The sequence below is a fragment of the Oncorhynchus kisutch genome, linkage group LG9, assembly GCF_002021735.2.
Source record: "Oncorhynchus kisutch isolate 150728-3 linkage group LG9, Okis_V2, whole genome shotgun sequence".
Classification (NCBI taxonomy): Eukaryota; Metazoa; Chordata; class Actinopteri; order Salmoniformes; family Salmonidae; genus Oncorhynchus; species Oncorhynchus kisutch.
The window spans coordinates 36,016,317-36,037,449 of record NC_034182.2 but is presented as its reverse complement, the minus strand read 5'-3'; the positions used below and the strand labels follow the sequence as shown (position 1 = coordinate 36,037,449).

Here is a 21,133-nt window from a genome sequence, read left to right as displayed (position 1 = left end):
CTCCATATTTAGTTGACTCATTTGACAGACATACTATATATGGACCCCCCCCACCCCCCGGTCCTTTTTATGCATGTATGTGTGTGTGAACTCCAGTCATGGTTGTTTTTGTCCATTGGGCTAACCTACATAAGTACTGTAGGTTGGACTGACCATCACGGTGTGCATGCAGAATTTACCAGGATTACATTCTGTATCTCTGTAATGTCTCTTCTGATGGGGATTCTGTCAGATTATCTCCTTTACCGCGACTCTGGTCTCATCACATAATTGCCCTTGGTCTGCCAGGGTCTGTAAAATCTGCTGCACAGATTAATATTGATGATAATGTGTGAGCTGAAGAGCGGCCAGCGTATGGATCCGCAAAAGAGGGTCTTAGGCTTCTATGATGTCACACTGGGGTGAGCAGCACATCATCATAGAAACACTCATTTTATCACTGAGTCATCATCACCGTATCATGAGGCTAAGGGTGTGCCCGCTCCAGTGCCCGTCTATCTAGAGCTAGCCTCTGGTCTTTAGGGGATAGGGGTAGAAGGAAATGCCTGACTTTGTGTGTGTGTCAGCCAAATAGAAAAAGACAAAGTAGACAGCCAGGATCCCCAGGGGGGCATGTCTCCCTTGGTAAGAACTTTTGCTCTATTTTGGTGGCATCTGGCACATTGTAACGCCTTGATTCCATCAATTATTGAATACTTTATTGAGTTTACCTCCCAGATTGGAAAAATGTGTTATGGTATTGTGTTTACAATTTAAAATAGTGAGAATGTATGAATCCAGCGTATTGTTAGTAGTTTTGGATATCGTCTAGGCCAAGGCCTAAATGATCAGCACTATTTTCTAAGGGAACATTAAACCTCAATGTTTATTTATTTTTACATTTAACGTGTCTTCTCTTTTAAGAGTAAAGTATTTTACTGCCAGATATGAATTTGCCACAATGATGTATTTTATTACATCAGAAAGTGCCAAAATGATCTTAAATGTATTAAAGGTTACACTTAAAATCAAAAGCATTGTGATGCCACTATTTCAAATGGAAAAATTGGTCAGAACAGAACAGATGCTCCATTCATTTGTGACCATACGTGTTAAGAGAAGAGCGAGAACGGCATCAGTTCAATTAAAGATTTTCAACAGGTGTTTGCTACTCTTTTGTGAATTGCATAATAACATTTGTTTAAAAAAAATGCTTGATTAACAACTGACCCACAGATATTTTCTTCAATAATCTTGTAAGAGTCTGCTGACTTCCACAGGCTTCAAGCTTCCTATTTAAGAGGCATTTTCTCAGCTATCTGCAATATAGGAATGACTGAAGAATGAAACCGGTGTTAAAACATGGCCTTGGCTACACAGGAAACAGCAGTTGACTGGTCCATTGTCAACATGTTGATTAGATCAATGTCTTTGAAAATAACATACAAGTATCATTAGCTTTTTTTAAACAATTCAATCTGTTTTCTTTTATCATATTTTGGACCAGAGTGAGTCTCTCTCTCTCTCTCTCTCTCTCTCTCTCTCTCTCTGCTAGCCAAAATATTGTTCCTGCAGTGAGGAGGATTTGCTATTTTCATCTACTGTTTTAATAATTTTTCTGCAGATGATCGCTAAAAAACCTACCAGTATGCAAATTAGTGAGTCAAATGAATAGCTCTTTTACCGATGTGATTCGGTAGGATACTGAAGAGTCACTCACTTTAACGTCACTGTCTGGCAAGTCCTGACGGACTTCATATCGACAATACAAATTAGATCTTTAGTTGTCCCGATGCGATGGACGTACATAAATAACTACGTTATGAATGGAAAGACTGTATGAGATCGACTTTATTCAGTCAGTTCAACACCTTTTCTAAACTAGTCAAGCTCGCTGCTCGTCTATCAAAGCACAGTAAGCCTATGCGCCAGCACTTCGTGGCTGCAAAATAAAATAAATGAATGTGCTGAAAGAAGCCACTAGGAAGTTTTTCTGTAATTGTTGCTAGCCGGCCATCCAGAACCACAACTCACGGACTTCTACCCCATTTGAAGCATGAGCTTCGTTTCCGTGGCGTTAAAGAAAATAGCCTATTGTTTTCTGGAACATTCATTTAAGTGGATTTCGACTCATCATTACCACATTGAATGGGACGTGCAAATTGACTCGCATAGACGAAGGAGCATCATGCTCTCTTCCTCCGTGTAAAGACATTTGACTGCAACCACAGAGTGTACACACACACACACACACACACACACACACACACACACACAGAAAGAAGGCGGACAGACAGACTTTCAAACCAGTAGTGTTTCACTGTCATCGCACACTTTGACAAGTGCCTGTCCCATCAATAGAGCTCTAGAAGATGCATATCGTTCAATCTAGCCGGACAGGGTTTGGCAGACTTTATTTTTGTATTTACAAATTGTAAAAAGGTTCCGTAGATAATTTAACACCATACCCAAACCGGCCGGGCGCAATGGTGCGCAAATTGATTTTGTCTCTCCATACCAAAAGCAGGTTAAAATATCAAAACAAACTCTTTGTTTATTAATTTGTGCACTGGTCGAAAAGCTTTTTTTATTATGGCAATTTAGCTAGCTAGCTTTCAGTTGCTAGCTAATTTATCTATTTAGCTAGCTTGCTGTTGCTAGCTAATTTGTTCTGGGATTTAAATATTGTTGTTATTTTACCTGAAATGCACAAATGTCCTCTACTCTGACAATTAATCCACACATAAAACAGTCAACTGAATCGTCTCTAGTCATCTCCTTCCAGGCTTTTTCTTCTTTGGACTTTATATGGCGATTGGCATATAACTGTAATCGTTACCACGTGAACTCAGTTCATCTTTCAATCACCCAGGTGGGTAAAACCAATGAGGAGATGACCCGTGGGTATCTGCTTCTATAAACCAATGCTGCGTTCAGCGTCACAAATAGAACTGACTTCTATTTTAGTGCTTGGCAACGCAGACGCTCTTTGGTTGGTGCACGCAATTATTGAATAACATGTTTACATTTGTTTTGTAACTCTCGCGATGTGAGCGGTGCGGTCAGCATGTCATTAAAGAGGAACATTTGTGTGTAATCGTGTGTTGTCGGCTATACAGCCGTGTGCCACTCTTCACTCTTCACTTGCCTGCCACGTTATCGGGTTTATAAGCCCGGGCCATGCTGTGGCCTAGTTTCAATGGCAATTAATTCAGGCTATCGGTTTCTCTTACAAAGTGCTGTAAAGACAATGTCTTCTTGCGATAAATGATGGCCCATTTTTATTTTAATGGACCAGTCTGCTTTTGAAGCGTTCTTCTAATGAGGGACTACCCTGGATCCTCTGATACTTTCAGGGTGACTTGCACAAACTTCCTGTCTCGCTTTTAATGTTGAGCTGGTTTTCTTTTTAGGCCTTTTTTATTTTATTCTTCTCGCTGCCTGTCTCCAGAAAATAATTGGCTCCATATTTAAATCAGTCTGACTGCGCTGCCAAGGCCGACAGTCTGGTGTGAAGTCGCCCAGAAGAAGCAGAGGAAGTGAGGTTTGGGAATCCTGGTTCCATTTATTTTCTCCCGTAACTTTAAGAGGATGCTGTACCCAGCTCGTCACCATTTGGGCTTACTTCAGCCATCACAACAACCCACCTTCAGCCTAGCTCTGCATCAACAGGTAGGGAAGGAATGGCATGAGGGGAATGCGCTTTAAAACCTCTACAGGATCGGTGGGTCCCCCACGGGACAGTTGCGCTAATGAGATTAGCATGAGGTTGTAAGTAACAAGAACATTTCCCAGGACATAGACATATCTGATATTAGCAGAAAGCTTAAAATTCTTGTTCATCTAACTGCACTGTCCAATTTACATGAGCTATTACAGTGAAAGAATACCATACTATTGTTTGAGAAGAGTGCACAGTTATGAACTTAGATGTTAATAGGCCAATTAGGCACATGTTTGCAGTCTTGATACAACATTTTGAACAGAAATACAATGATTCATTGATCAGTCTAAAACTTTGCATGAATGCACCGCTGCCGTCTAGTGGCCAAGATCTGAACTGCAGCTGGGCTGGAATAATAAATGATGGCCTTTCTCTTGCATTTCAAAGATTTCTTTGTATTATATTTTACCAGATCTAATGGGTTATATTTTCCCACATTAATTTCACATTTCCACATACTTCAAAATGTTTCCTTTCAAATGGTACCAAGAATATGCATATCCTTGTTTCCGGTCCTGAGCTACAGGCAGTTAGATTTGGGTATGTCATTTTATGTGAAAAATCCCAAAAATTGTCCGATCCTTAAGAGGATCATCATTATTAATGATCCTAACAGGTCAAGACACCGATAAATTGGCCTCTTCAAGGCGTTGGGGACTGAGAATCGACTGGACCTGAGGGCAGCAGCGGTACCAGATGTGCTAGATTTTCATCATGTCAGTGACTGAGGACGGGGTTGATTGCAGTGAAAATAGCTGCTGCCCCTGTTTCTCAGGCCTGACAGCATTCTCTCTCTCGTTCTCTGCTCATCTGGGGCTGACGAACGTTTAAATAGGTCAGCTCTGGGGCGAATCACACCACACGGTTTTAGTTGTGTTGCTCATTTTTAAAATCCTCCACCTGAAGCTGTTAAATGAGAGAAGGATGGCGAGTCCGTCTCTTTGTGTGTCACATTTATGACGCTGCAGACCAAATGCATCATCTGATTGACATCATTTATGGTAGTCGGATTGAGGAACTACATAGGGGTTTCAAGTTCGATCTTGCAAATCATGTTTTTGTCAAGTATTTGTGGGGAAAAAAACATTGACGTTTACATGGTCTCTCTGTGTAGGTCAATTGAAATCCCCATGTCGGAAATGAAATACCATAATAAGATGGAGTTCATTATCCTCACCAGAGCTACTCACTAAAGGTGTATGGAACAGAATGGGGTCAGGAGAGTAAGCAGCTGTAAATCCTGTTACGTCACAGATTGGGAGCATGCCGCCTTGGGATGAGAAAGGGGGCGACGGAAGAGAATGGGAGCACGCCAAAGTCCGCCCGGCGATCGGGATTACCGCCCTGTAAAAGCACATCTGATTGGTGCGATTTGGGATTAGACGTTTGTAAAACAAGACGTGATTGGAGAGCTCTTTAGCGAGGCTACCGCATCACATCTGGCTCAAGTAGCAAGGATTACAACCATAGAAAAGCACATCTGATTGGAGGAGCACAGATTACAGGCCTGTAAAAGCAAACCTGATTGGAGAAATGGAAATGTGGCTGCTGTGAATAGACATCCGATTGGTGTGTGTAGGATTATGGTATTTGAGTCAGATTGGATGGGAAAGCTTCCAGGCCCTGTGAAGTTTACATCTGACTGTGGATTAGAGCTGCACAAATGCATCATAGGTCCTAAAAATAGCATGTGGTCTCTAGAATAATCTCACAACGGATCAGACATGGTCCAATATGGCTCAGATGAGACCTAGGCACACACACACACACACACACACATTCACAGATTCACTGACATATCTGTAGCATTGATCTGGCATTAACCTAGAGAGTTGATGAGGATCTGGTCATTGACCCAGTCTCACACGCTCGCAATACCTGCCTGTCCACCTGTTCTGAACTATTGAGCGCACTCTGCAGGTGAAAGATGGCAGTGCACCCCTATAGAATTGCCTATGGCGATGCCTTTGGAATTCCACATGGATACACCGAACACAACACATGTATCTAACCTGAACATGAACCACTTCCTTTATTCACTTTTACTTTACATTTCAAATGTCACAGCAAGAAAGGGGATCTTCAACTCTGCACATGTTGACAAAGGCCTACCTACAGGGTTAGAGTCAATTCCATTGTAATTCCAGTCAATTCCAGAAGTACACTTAACATTTCAATGCTTTTCAATGAAGACAGTTTTGAATTGTAATTTGGTTTGCTTTCTGTATTGACTGGAATTTAAATTGAATTGACCCCAACCCTGCCTACATGTAACATAAACATTCAGGCCCCGTACCCTGCCTTTTCATTTATTCATAACCCCCTGCGCTCTCCTAACCCTTTGTCCCGAACACTCTGTCTACCTCTGACTCACTCACACAGCGTCCCTCAGGTAACCTTTTGTCGTTATGCCAAACTTGTTTATCAAGCATTAAGAATCCAGCATACTTGCCGGCAACGAGTCCGTCATTAGTTCTTCAAATTGGGGTTCAAAATGAATTCAAAATGAGCTCTCCTCTTGGTTTCAGGGCTACCATGTGGCTATTTACCACCTCAACTTTTGTCAAACCACTTTTGATTTACCTGTGAAGGACACGTCGCGCTACACTTTAAATTTGGTTCATTTCCTGGTTCTGTCGGTTGAATTTATTCAAGTCAAATAATTTACTGGTCGCAGAGGTTGGCCACATGAAAGATGAAAGCAACACCTGGAGGAATTGCAGTAGTGAATAACCTTGATGAATTTAAATGTTTAAGTGGTTTTCAAATACTTACCCTTTTAGTAAATGAGAATGTTCCCTGGGGTACCAGTTGAGGTACCAGTATCGTGTTGAAATGAATAGCACTTGATATTGACATCTCAATTAACTTGCGTCACATTTAATTCACACATGGAAGTGTTATTATTGCAAAGTGGTTGTTGAGCAGTCCTAAGTGTTGCAGTGGCCTGATATCCTGTTGGCAGCATGATGAATATAAACAGTGTGAAAAATACTCTGTCTAGATGAGCTCACCAGATGTGCATGCTAACATTACTCTTCCCTGAAGTGGGGGGGAACCAGATTTCACAGTGGAATGCCAAGTTCACTGACATCAGCCTAGTAGCTCCACTCTTAAGACACCTGGTGAATGATCAAAACACGTAAACAAAGGAGCGAAGGTAAAGGCGAATGCAGAGCGACGATATCCGTCCGTTGTGTTTGTGTGTAAAGCCCAGAGGACATAACACTATTCCAACAGGCCATCCAGTTGCATTCACTGACCATTTATCTAGTTTCTAAAGAATCATGTTGGATTGGGAAGTTATGGTGACCCTTCATCTAGTTCCTAATGAATCATGTTGGATTGGGAAGTTATGGTGACCCTTCATCTAGTTCCTAATGAATCATGTTGGATTGGGAAGTTATGGTGACCCTTCATCTAGTTCCTAATGAATCATGTTGGATTGGGAAGTTATGGTGACCCTTCATCTAGTTCCTAATGAATCATGTTGGATTGGGAAGTTATGGTGACCCTTCATCTAGTTCCTAATGAATCATGTTGGATTGGGAAGTTATGGTGACCCTTCATCTAGTTCCTAATGAATCATGTTGGATTGGGATTTACTGTTGTACTGTAGCAATTCCTCTGGTATCAGGAAACTGGACTGTAATCTGACCCTACTGGATTTACAGATCATGAATCGGCTTGTACTTTTGGCGTTGTGTATCGTTTACGCTACTTTGGCGTCTGGGAATGGAACACGGAAGCCACATGGAATACCTTTTTTAGCGTGGTCACAGTTATGTGAAAACCGGAGTAGAACAGGATCAGGCTTCTTGTCTTACAACCCAAGAGAAGATAACACTAACTCCGTAACTACAACGTGAGAGAATGCCACAGTCCTTGGGGTTAAGGTGTGTGTGTGTGTGTGTGTGTGTGTGTGTGTGCACCTCAGTCTGACACCTTCTGTTTTGTCTCTCCTATAGATCACCAGAAGCTGGAAAGAGAGGCCAGGATTTGTCGTCTGCTCAAGCACCCCAATATCGGTTAGTCAAATACTGTACAAGTCTAACATCTGAATCAGTGTTCCACCTTCAGTTCCTCACTTTTCCTGACCTTTTTAACCTCTTCCCTCTCCTTCACATTTAATCCCTCTCCTCTTTCTGTTCAATGATACCAGCTGGCACTTCACTGGTAGCAGTAAGACAATCACACTGTTATTCCATAATACACATGCGGGCGCGCACCCACACACACACTTGACCGTCTGTCTCAGTCCTGGCCAGCCCACTGTGCCAAAGAAACTGTCCCATCATCCATGGCAAAAAAAAAAGAGTTAGAAAGGACTGGCCTTTTGCCTGGTAAAACGGCAATGTGTCCATCCCCAAGATATCTCACGCCTCAGGGATAAACCCCCACCTCCACACACTCCCATGTAGGCTATCCCCATTTTGAAGGTAACCAACCTTGATATGCCCCAAAGCCATTTTTAGGTGGATCCTGGGTAAAATAAACATTGAAAGTCTGTTTAAAACCAGACCTCGCCCGCATTCTACCAGTCCCTTGCGGGCTGCCAAGAGACACACGGAGGCCAAGGCACTGTAAGACTTGACGACCACACTGGGAGTTGCTGTGGTTGTTTTCACACTGTTTGTTCTTTCCCGGGAAGAGAAGGATGAGGGGGGCGGAAGAACAAGACGATGATATGGGGGGGCATTTTGTTTGTCTATCGATGAGAAGACTTGGCGATAAAATGTATAACGTGGGAGACCATTGGAGGAAGAGTGGTTTGGGTGGCCATGTGTCTCAGTCCTGGAGCTATTATTATTAGATAGGAATACAGGAGGAATACACACCAGATAGGAATACACACCAGGTAGGAATACTGGAGGAATACACACCAGGTAGGAATACTGGAGGAATACACACCAGGTAGGAATACTGGAGGAATACACACCAGGTAGGAATACTGGAGGAATGCACACCAGGTAGGAATACTGGAGGAATACACACCAGATAGGAATACACACCAGGTAGGAATACTGGAGGAATACACACCAGATAGGAATACACACCAGGTAGGAATACTGGAGGAATACACACCAGGTAGGAATACTGGAGGAATGCACACCAGGTAGGAATACTGGAGGAATGCACACCAGGTAGGAATACTGGAGGAATGCACACCAGGTAGGAATACTGGAGGAATGCACACCAGGTAGGAATACTGGAGGAATGCACACCAGGTAGGAATACTGGAGGAATGCACACCAGGTAGGAATACTGGAGGAATGCACACCAGGTAGGAATACTGGAGGAATGCACACCAGGTAGGAATGCACACCAGGTAGGAATACTGGAGGAATGCACACCAGGTAGGAACACTGGAGCAATACACACCAGGTAGGAACACTGGAGGAAAACACACCAGATAGGAATACTGGAGGAAAACACACCAGATAGGAATACTGGAGGAATAGACACCACATAGGGCAGACTGACCCAAGCCCCTGGCGCACAGACTATTGCAGCATAGATACTGGAGACTGAGACGGGGGTGGTGTTTCAGGACACTGGAGCCATGTCCGATGATACCAGCTGGCACTTCACTGGTAGCAGTAAGACAATCACACTGTTATTCCATAATAGACATGCGGGCGCGCGCCCACACACACACTTGACCGTCTGTCTCAGTCCTGGCCAGCCCACTGTGCCAAAGAAACTGTCCCATCATCCATGGCTAAAAAAATAAAGAGTTAGAAAGGACTGGCCTTTTGCCTGGTAAAACAGCAATGTGTCCATCCCCAAGATATCTCACGCCTCAGGGATAAACCCCCACCTCCACACACTCCCATGTAGGCTATCCCCATTTTGAAGGTAACCAACCTTGATATGCCCCAAAGCCATTTTTAGGTGGATCCTGGGTAAATAAACATTGAAAGTCTGTTTAAAACCAGACCTCGCCCGCGTTCTCCCAGTCCCTTGCGGGCTGCCAAGAGACACACGGAGGCCAAGGCACTGTAAGACTTGACGACCACACTGGGAGTTGCTGTGGTTGTTTTCACACTGTTTGTTCTTTCCCGGGAAGAGAAGGATGAGGGGGGCGGAAGAACAAGACGATGATATGGGGGGGGACCTCCACCTTTTCCTTTCTCCAACCCCCCCCCCCGTCTCTCTCTCCCTCGCTCCATTCTGAAGGTCAGTCACTGCCATCTATCTGTATAATATCACCCAGGGAAGTCGTTTTCCTCTTGTGTGTTAATTACACTGATGGCTGGCTAATTGGTTGTACCATATAAACCTAACCTACCAACCATGGCAAGGTCTCCTGATTGGTCATCCCTCTCCAAGGGTTGTGTTCATCTGTGCAGAGGATCAGGCCAAAATAGCTGGGTGTGTGCGACACCTGTTCAGAGACCCAAAACCCTAAGAATAGAACCGAGATTTTGGCTGGGCCTGTTGACCAATCGGCCTGTCCTGCTGACCAACTAAAAGACGGTAACACCTGTTTCCTGCATGGTGACCCGTGTAGCCCTTGGCATTAAGATGCTGTACGCTGTAAATACGTACCGGTTCCTGGAGGATTTAGGGGTTCTTCAGATTGAAACTGTGAGGAAAACGTTATAAGTCCATAATGTAGAGGCCTGTGGGATATTCATTGAAGAGGAAAGGGAAGAGGATACTACATGTAATCTCCATAACATAACAATACCAATTGACATACCTTTGTACGCCTCCTTGTCTGTATACCTACAGACACAAGTCAGCAGTTCAGTCATCTGCACCCAGCCAGCCTTCAACATGTTCTTATAGCCTTCAACATGTTCTTATAGCCTTCAACATGTTCTTATAGCCTACACGTTCTTACCTATTTGTTGCTTGAGATTCATTCAATTGTGTCCATTTTCTGTTTTAAGAAAGATTTGCACAAATATGAAAAGATAGATGCTATCATCATAAAACAATATCAATTTAGATCATACAAGGGACAAACCTTTACAATGTTCAGTTAAGTGCCTGTACCTGCTGTCCTTTTTAAATTCAAATCAAAATGTTTCTGTTGGGCAGTTCGGTTCCTGCAAGAACCCCCACCAACTAAGGAGGTTCCTCGATGAACCCCACCTATGGGGTTCTTGGAAGAACCTTTTTGGGGGGGCAATTTTCTAAGGTTCTTCAGAGAACTTTGAGGATCTAAGAAGAACCCTGGTTGTGAACCCCTCATGTTTAGACTATAGGACATGGGGGTTATATAACGACATGTAATAGAGGCAGACTGCTCCAAATCCAGTTCACTGAACTGTCAACAGGGTCATATTTCAACAGGAAGCATTTATACGTCCTGTATGATGTGTCCGTCACATGGTAATGTTTTGTACACTATAGGACGTGCTATTGATGTGGTTAAGCGTTCATTATTGATTGATGTGTTGGGAAGTGGGCTGGTATGACACAAGACATCAACAAGACATCTGCTGACACATTAAAGGAAATGTCCATTGAACGCGTTTGGGATGTGTAGTACCATTGGTGTGAACCCTGCTGTATTGAGTCTGTCTCCGTGAGATGAATGGGGAGTTTGTATGGCCTCCGAGGTTTATTATGGATTCAATTGAGTCAGGCAGGAGCGAGGACGTTTAAATCAGGGTCATTTGTGTAATGGATGAGTTTCTCTTCCTCACTGACTTTTTATTTTCTTTTCTTTGCCTGGCACACACACACACACACACAAGCAGCAGACTACACACACACACACACACAAGCAGCAGACTACACACACACACACACACAAGCAGCAGACTACACACACACACACACAAGCAGCAGACTACACACACAAGCAGCAGACTACACACACACACACAAGCAGCAGACTACACACACACACACAAGCAGCAGACTACACACACACACACACAAGCAGCAGACTACACACACACACACAAGCAGCAGACTACACACACACACACAAGCAGCAGACTACACACACACACACAAGCAGCAGACTACACACACACACACAAGCAGCAGACTACACACACACACACAAGCAGCAGACTACACACACACACAAGCAGCAGACTACACACACACACAAGCAGCAGACTACACACACACACAAGCAGCAGACTACACACACACAAGCAGCAGACTACACACACACACACACACAAGCAGCAGACTACACACACACACACACACACACACACAAGCAGCAGACTACACACACACAAGCAGCAGACTACACACACACACACACACACACACAAGCAGCAGACTACACACACACACACACAAGCAGCAGACTACACACACACACACACACACACACACACACACACACACACACACACACACACACACACACACACAAGCAGCAGACTACACACACACACACACACACACAAGCAGCAGACTACACACACACACACACACAAGCAGCAGACTACACACACACACACACACAAGCAGCAGACTACACACACACACACACACACAAGCAGCAGACTACACACACACACACAAGCAGCAGACTACACACACACACACACACACACACACAAGCAGCAGACTACACACACACACACACACACACACAAGCAGCAGACTACACACACACACACACACACACACAAGCAGCAGACTACACACACACACACACACACACACACACACACACAAGCAGCAGACTACACACACACACACACACACAAGCAGCAGACTACACACACACACACACACACAAGCAGCAGACTACACACACACACACACACACACACACAAGCAGCAGACTACACACACACACACACACACACACACAAGCAGCAGACTACACACACACACACACACACACACACAAGCAGCAGACTACACACACACACACACACACACACACAAGCAGCAGACTACACACACACACACACACACACAAGCAGCAGACTACACACACACACACACACACAAGCAGCAGACTACACACACACACACACACACACACAAGCAGCAGACTACACACACACACACACACACACACAAGCAGCAGACTACACACACACACACACACACACACAAGCAGCAGACTACACACACACACACACACACACAAGCAGCGAACTACACACACACACACACACACAAGCAGCAAACTGCACACACACACACACAAGTAGCAAACTACACACACACACACACACACACACAAGCAGCAAACTACACACACACACACACACACACACACAAGCAGCAAACTACACACACACACACACACACACACACACACACACACACACAAGCAGCAAACTGTACACACACACACACACACAAGCAGCAGACTACACACACACACACACACACACACAAGCAGCAGACTACACACACACACACACACAAGCAGCAGACTACACACACACACACACACAAGCAGCAGACTACACACACACACACACACACACACACAAGCAGCAGACTACACACACACACACACACACACACAAGCAGCAAACTGCACACACACACACACAAGTAGCAAACTACACACACACACACACACACACACAAGCAGCAAACTACACACACACACACACACACACACACACACAAGCAGCAAACTGTACACACACACACACACAAGCAGCAAACTACACACACACACACACACACACACACACCGACTGGATGACTAAGTGGTTCCGTCTGAAGGGCATAATTTCTAATCAGACTTTTGCTTTCTCTCTCTCTTCCTCTCATCCCTCTCTCGCTCGTTTGCTCTCATCCCATTCCCCTCCCCTCTCACTCGCTCTCATCATCCCCGCTCGCTCTCACCCCCCCCCACTTCTCTTTCTCTCGCTTGCTCTCATCCCCTCCCCCCTCTCGCTCTCTCTCACACAGTGAGGCTCCATGACAGCATATCAGAGGAGGGATTCCACTACCTGGTCTTTGACTTGTAAGTACAATGTTTCTTTCAATATAATAGACCCCAACCATCCGACCAGTGGTGTATAACCCACCGTCGACCCCAACCATCTGGTCGACCCCAACCATCCGACCAGTGGTGTATAACCCACCGTCGACCCCAACCCAGTGGTGTATAACCCACCGTCGACCCCAACCCAGTGGTGTATAACCCACCGTCGACCCCAACCTAGTGGTGTATAACACACCGTCGACCCCAACCATCTGACCAGTGGTGTATAACACACCGTCGACCCCAACCATCTGACCAGTGGTGTAACCCACCGTCGACCCCAACCCAGTGGTGTATAACCCACCGTCGACCCCAACCATCTGACCAGTGGTGTATAACACACCGTCGACCCCAACCATCTGACCAGTGGTGTAACCCACCGTCGACCCCAACCCAGTGGTGTATAACACACCGTCGACCCCAACCATCTGACCAGTGGTGTATAACCCACCGTCGACCCCAACCATCTGACCAGTGGTGTAACCCACCGTCGACCCCAACCATCTGACCAGTATAATCGACCCCAACCATCCAACCAGTGGTGTATGCAAGACATAGCTTCAGCCACAATGTCCTACAGTGACCAGAAACAATGCAATTTCTTCATGGCTTTCTAAGATATGTACAGTATCCTTAAACACCTAGTTCAGTAAGCCTGCAGTGTTATTGGATCTAGAAACTATTCTTACTTCAAAAGTGAATAGGTTATCTGGGTTTAATCAATCTAACCCAAATTTAGAAGAGACTAAGAGAAGGAATCCGATCACTGTAGACACAGTGTAACTCTTCAAATTCACACACACACACACACGCACGCACAGGGCATGAGCTTAGGTAAGGTAAACAAAGCTGGCGAACATTTCCACCAGTGCAAATTGCAGGACGGCGTTGTCCTCCTGTCAGTGGGGCATCTTGGGAGATTAGCAGCGGGCATGTTCTCCCGGTGTCGTCCTCCTGTCAGTGGGGCATCTTGGGAGATTAGCAGAGGGCATGTTCCCCCGGTGTCGTCCTCCTGTCAGTGGGGCATCTTGGGAGATTAGCAGCGGGCATGTTCCCCCGGTGTCGTCCTCCTGTCAGTGGGGCATCTTGGGAGATTAGCAGCGGGCATGTTCCCCCGGTGTCGTCCTCCTGTCAGTGGGGCATCTTGGGAGATTAGCAGCGGGCATGTTCCCCCGGTGTCGTCCTCCTGTCAGTGGGGCATCTTGGGAGATTAGCAGCGGGCATGTTCCCCCGGTGTCGTCCTCCTGTCAGTGGGGCATCTTGGGAGATTAGCAGCGGGCATGTTCCCCCGGTGTCGTCCTCCTGTCAGTGGGGCATCTTGGGAGATTAGCAGCGGGCATGTTCCCCCGGTGTCGTCCTCCTGTCAGTGGGGCATCTTGGGAGATTAGCAGCGGGCATGTTCCCCCGGTGTCGTCCTCCTGTCAGTGGGGCATCTTGGGAGATTAGCAGCGGGCATGTTCCCCCGGTGTCGTCCTCCTGTCAGTGGGGCATCTTGGGAGATTAGCAGCGGGCATGTTGCCCCGGTGTCGTCCTCCTGTCAGTGGGGCATCTTGGGAGATTAGCAGCGGGCATGTTCCCCCGGTGTCGTCCTCCTCCTCCATCTGTTTCCTGTCCTCACTCCCCCTGCTCTCCTCCCCAACACACTCTCCATTACTGCTTTATTACAGAATGATCTTAGTGTGTGTGTGTGTGTGTGTGTGTGTGTGTGTGTGTGTGGATATTATAACACTACACAGGAATCACTGATGTTTGTGTATGTACCGGTGTACTGTATGAGTACTGTGTACTGTATGAGTACTGTGTACTCAGCTCTTTGCTACACCATGTTCCTTGGTTGTATGCACACTGTAAATGTAGTCATTGTTAGATAAACCTGAATACTAATACTAATTATATTTCGTCCGTGTGTGTGTGTGTGTCTCTAGAATCTCTCCAGGCTTGGGAATAACTAACACAGATCCGTAGATGACCTCTCCTAGCATCTGTTTACCGTCTTCTCTCCATCAACTCGCTCTTTCTTTTCTCTGTTCTCTTGTCACTTCACTGCTCCCTTCTGGGGAATTTACATAACCAATGGAAAAGGGTGCATCACACTTCCCATTGGTTCAGAGCTGGTCAAGCTTGAAAAAAAGCCATATACACTGAACAAAAAATATAAACGCAACATGTAAAGTGCTGGTTTCATGAGCTGAAATAAAAGATCTCAGAAATGTTACATATGCTCATTTTGTGCACAAGTTTGTTTACATCCCTGTTAGTGAGCATTTCTCCTTTGCCAAGATAATCCATCTACCTGACAGATGTGGTATATTAAGAAGCTCATTAAACAGCATAATCATTCCACACGTGCACCTTGTGCTGGGGACAATAAAAGGCCATGTGCAGTTTTGTCACAACACAATTTCACAGATGTTTTGAGAGATTGTTCAATGGACATGCTGACTGCAGGAATGTCCACCAGAGCTGTTGCCAGAGAATCTAATGTTAAAGCTCTTTTTTGGGGGAAAAACTCATTCTGATTGGCTGGGCCTGGCGGGTGGGCCTGGCTTTTTCAAAATGTTGTTAAATTACAGCCTTATTCTAAAAATGATTTTAAAATTTAAAAAATCATAACAAAACCGTCTTTTAGAAATGTTTGCAAATGTATTCAAAATAAAAAAATACCTTATTTACATAAGTATTCAGACCGAAGTTAAAGCCTACAACTGCCCCAGAGTTTGGTGAGGACATCTGAGTCATCTGGTCTAAAGGGGACATATTACACTATGATTTAGACTTTTGTTTGCCTCTTATAAATCAGTTTGAACCCTGACCTGAGGGATTTGATTACAGTGTTCCTTCACTGCAGCTCGCTCTCTCTCGCTCTCGTTTCTCTCTATACTCTGTCACCATCGCATATTGGCTCCATATTTCAAACATTTTTGACACACAGATCAATATAACTTCAGAAGAAGACCAAGACTTCCTCTCTACCAGTCTCTTGTGTGTTGGTAGCAGTTTGGCAGTGTTTTTTATTTGATAGCTGGAAGGGGAAATCAGTTCCATTATATTTTAAATGCTGCATTTCATTTGACTAATGGGCTGTTAATTTTATTTATTTTTAAGTATCAGATCAGGGATGAAAGCTTTTCTCTATTTTTACCCAACAATAACACAGGGATGATAGCTTTTCTCTATTTTTACCCAACAATAACACTGCAGTGAGGCTAAATCACATTGACCGTGAATAGAAGGTACATTTAAAATACTTTTATATCCACCTGCCTGCCATTTTATATTTTAATGTGTTCTTCCATTCAATGAACGACCACTTCTTACTAATGTGTTATGTGGAACAAATTGAAAGCATTGCGAGAATGCCTGTGGTTTGTCGGATGTGACAGTAGGCCCAGAGAAAGGTTGTTTGGATAGAGTTTTGGGGACAATGACTTGGGACAAATCTTTGATAAGTAACAATAGAGCTTACATAAAGATAAAAAATAGCATGTATTGTGCAACAGTGGTTTAAATTTAGGAACAGAAAATTATGCATGGGCGAAAAGAGAAACTAAAGTCACACACAAACAGGAGGGACTACTTTATCAATTGAATGGGAATAAAAAATAGAAACGCTAAAATCGGAAACAAATTGTCTTGGAGTGATATTTGCATGGTCAAACCTGAAGTCCTCGAGATGAACTGTTGTGACCTTCAGTTCCCTATAACCTTTACCATGAAATTATGTCTTAGGCTAATACTAAGTGTGTGCGCACTGAACAAATATTAGTCTGGTGTCGTGCCAAGAGTGGTTACATGAAACATTCCCATCAGTTGCCCAGGTCCTTGAAATAACACTTGGAATTCAGGACATTTAGCTCATTGTAATACACAGCATTCGGGACATTTAGCTCATTGTAATACACAGCATTCGGGACATTTAGCTCATTGTAATACACAGCATTCGGGACATTTAGCTCATTGTAATACACAGCATTCGGGACATTTAGCTCATTGTAATACACAGCATTCGGGACATTTAGCTCATTGTAATACACAGCATTCGGGACATTTAGCTCATTGTAATACACAGCATTCGGGACATTTAGCTCATTGTAATACACAGCATTCGGGACATTTAGCTCATTGTAATACACAGCATTCGGGACATTTAGCTCATTGTAATACACAGCATTCGGGACATTTAGCTCATTGTAATACACAGCATTTGGGACATTTAGCTCATTGTAATACACAGCATTCGGGACATTTAGCTCATTGTAATACACAGCATTCCAATCTAGTGTGAACAATAAATGTTGAGATTCTAACACCATTGGAGTGTGTTATTCTAATGATCAGAAAGCACAAGCATAATTGTTGTCTTTTTGTTTAATTCATGACCTCTTTTTATGTCTCATATCCTTTCTCTCTATTCCTTGAAGATGCCTGAATGGCAGATTTGCATAGCTAATTGCAACACTGTTCTCTGGGACTCCCGCGGTTTTCCCAACTTCTCGCTTGGAATTAACAATGTCTCATTTTCCCGTCTCTTCCAGGGTGACTGGTGGGGAGCTGTTTGAGGATATCGTAGCCAGAGAGTACTACAGTGAAGCAGATGCCAGGTCAGACTCACACAGACTCAAATCAAATCCAACTTTATTAGTCACATGCACCGAATACAGCAACAGTGTAGACCTTCCCTTGAAATATTACTTACAAGCCCTTAACCAACAGTGTAGACCTTACTGTGAAATATTACTTACAAGCCCTTAACCAACAGTGTAGACCTTACTGTGAAATATTACTTACAAGCCCTTAACCAACAGTGTAGACCTTACTGTGAAACATTACTTACAAGCCCTTAACCAACAGTGTAGACCTTACTGTGAAATATTACTTACAAGCCCTTAACCAACAGTGTAGACCTTACCGTGAAACATTACTTACAACCCCTTAACCAACAGTGCAGACCTTACCGTGAAACATTACTTACAACCCCTTAACCAACAGTGTAGACCTTACTGTGAAAAGCTTACTTTACAAGCCCTTAACCAACAGTGCAGTTCAAGAAGAGTAAAGAAAATATTTACCAAATAATCTGCAGTAAAAAATGTACACAATAAAATAACAATAGCGAGGCTATATACAGGGGGTACTGGTACCGTTAGAGTCAATGTGTGGGGGTACAGGCTAGTTGAGGTAATTTGTACATGTAGGTAGGGGTAAAGTGACTGTATAGATAATAAACAGACAGTAGCAGCAGTGTACATGTAGGTAGGGGTAAAGTGACTATGTATAGATAATAAACAGCGAGTAGCAGTAGCATAGTACTGACACACCTTCTTCACAGCAGCTATGTTCCTGGTATAGTCAAACACATGTCAGTGGACCTGAAACCACACTTTATAGAGAATGTATTTGGGTTGAGGATTTTTCATCATTAGAGTTAGTTTCAAAATGCCACAATTTAACGAGGACAATGATAAATGTACTCTTTATACATAACACCATGCATACACACACACACACTATAATGAGCAATTATAGTAGTTTGTAACTATGAATAATCTATAGGTGTGTTACTGTATACACCCTCCCTCTCGTTGTTGCTGTAGTGGTTATGGTGTCTGTGTTATATCTGTGTGTGCTGTCTGTTATGGTGTCTGTGTTATATCTGTGTGTGCTGTCTGTAATGTATCTTATACAGATAATCTTCTGTTTTTCATCTGTTGCTCTCCCATCACCAGGCTGCACATCTATACAGTACCTTCTATGTCTGCTTGTATAGCATTCTTCATGAACAAACAATGACCTGAGAGTTTGAAATCCTCTCATTCTAGTCTGACTGTTTCTACTCATATCAAAAAGTACTTTTCAATTTAAAAGGATATTTGGAGATTTTGGCATTGAATCTACTTCTCCAGAGTCAGATGAACTCATGGATACCATTTGCATGAAGGAAGTTGGAGGTAGTTTTGCGAGCAAATGCTAACTAGGGTTAGAGCAGTGACTGGAAGTCTAGCATGCTAGCAGATACCCATCGACTTCCAGTCGTTGCGCTAACGTCAGTTAGCAATTGCACTAGCGCTAGTTAGCAGCTTCCTTCAAACTGCACGCAGTCATAACATTTTTATCCACTAGGTCATCTGACTCTGGGGAAGTAGATAAAGCGCCTCATTGCTGAAATCTTTTGCCATTACTGGTATTGGAAGTTAATGATTTATAATTATTGTGACAGAAATGGATTTACCACTTTCCAAACTTTGAGGTAGAACAAAATGTGACCTTTACTCCTCTCTTGAATTTATTATTTTTATATTATTTTAGTTTTGCTGTCCATTTTTCTTCTGTTCTCTGATGTGTTCTCTCGTCCTCCCTTGTGTTCTCTCGTCCTCCCTTGTGTTCTCTCGTCCTCCCTTGTGTTCTCTCGTCCTCCCTTGTGTTCTCTCGTCCTCCCTTGTGTTCTCTCGTCCTCCCTTGTGTTCTCTCGTCCTCCCTTGTGTTCTCTCGTCCTCCCTGGTGTTCTCTCGTCCTCCCTGGTGTTCTCTCGTCCTCCCTGGTGTTCTCTCGTCCTCCCTGGTGTTCTCTCGTCCTCCCTGGTGTTCTCTCGTCCTCCCTGGTTTTCTCTCGTCCTCCCTCGTGTTCTCTCGTCCTCCCTCGTGTTCTCTCGTCCTCCCTTGCTTCTTCTGGCCTTGTCTCTCTCCTCCACAGCCAATGCATACAGCAGATTCTAGAAAGTGTAAATCATTGTCACCAAAGTGGTATAGTTCACAGGGACATGAAGGTTAGTACACAACACAGAGACTATGCTGGCACCATGCCCGCCCCTCGCCCGCCTGCCCTCCCGCCCGAATTCCACCACAAATGAACAACCACCAAACCCCTCTTACCTACTACCCACACAAGCAGCTTTCCTCCTCTCTTCCATTCCCAACCACCAGCCACCCTGACCCCCACCCCTCCACCAATCACTACTTGTGGCTGAGGTCAGGTGACCCACCAGGGGGCTGGGGCGGCAGGGAGATGAGGTGACACCAGCTCACCTTGCCCTCCTCTGTAAATAAACGATATGCATGTAGAATCTCTTTCCCGGTCCTTGGCTCTCTGCCTTGAACGCCTGCTGTGAGCCTGGGTCCTGGGAGAACGTCTGCTGTGAGTCTAGGTCCTGGGGGATTTGATAAGCCCCTTTGTTTTGGTGGGAGGGTTGAGGTGAAATATTATCAATACATTCACCTCCCCCTACTCCCTCCCCAGGGTCGAGCTCACAGCTGGCGGGGAGTTAACACCACTTCTGTTTTATGACCCGGGGGGATAGCGGGTGGGTGATGATGTCATAGCCAGATGTCCTGGTTCTTAATGATGCAATCAGAACACACTTTGGCCAGACATCATTTATGCAAATCTTATAGCCTCATTCACTTATTAGAATTTCTACCACCTTGCCTTTCTCTTATATTCAAGGCAATCCCATCCAATTGGGTAAATAAATTCTCTATACTGGGGTGCTA

At 44.4% G+C, this 21,133-nt stretch overlaps 1 protein-coding gene across 13 annotated transcripts in view; it reads left to right on the top strand.

The window, feature by feature from the left end:
* Window positions 1-21,133, top strand: part of LOC109897118 (calcium/calmodulin-dependent protein kinase type II delta chain) — a 97,446-nt gene that overhangs the window by 46,402 nt on the left and 29,911 nt on the right. For 7 of the 13 annotated variants that reach the window (XM_020491680.2, XM_020491679.2, XM_031832545.1 and 4 more), the window contains 4 exons: window positions 7,672-7,731; window positions 13,571-13,625; window positions 18,182-18,247; window positions 20,337-20,409. In XM_020491680.2, the coding sequence (XP_020347269.1) occupies window positions 7,672-7,731; window positions 13,571-13,625; window positions 18,182-18,247; window positions 20,337-20,409 (254 nt within the window). The remainder of the gene's footprint in view (window positions 1-7,671; window positions 7,732-13,570; window positions 13,626-18,181; window positions 18,248-20,336; window positions 20,410-21,133) is intronic. The other 6 variants (XM_031832544.1, XM_031832546.1, XM_020491686.2 and 3 more) reach the window with 1 other exon arrangement.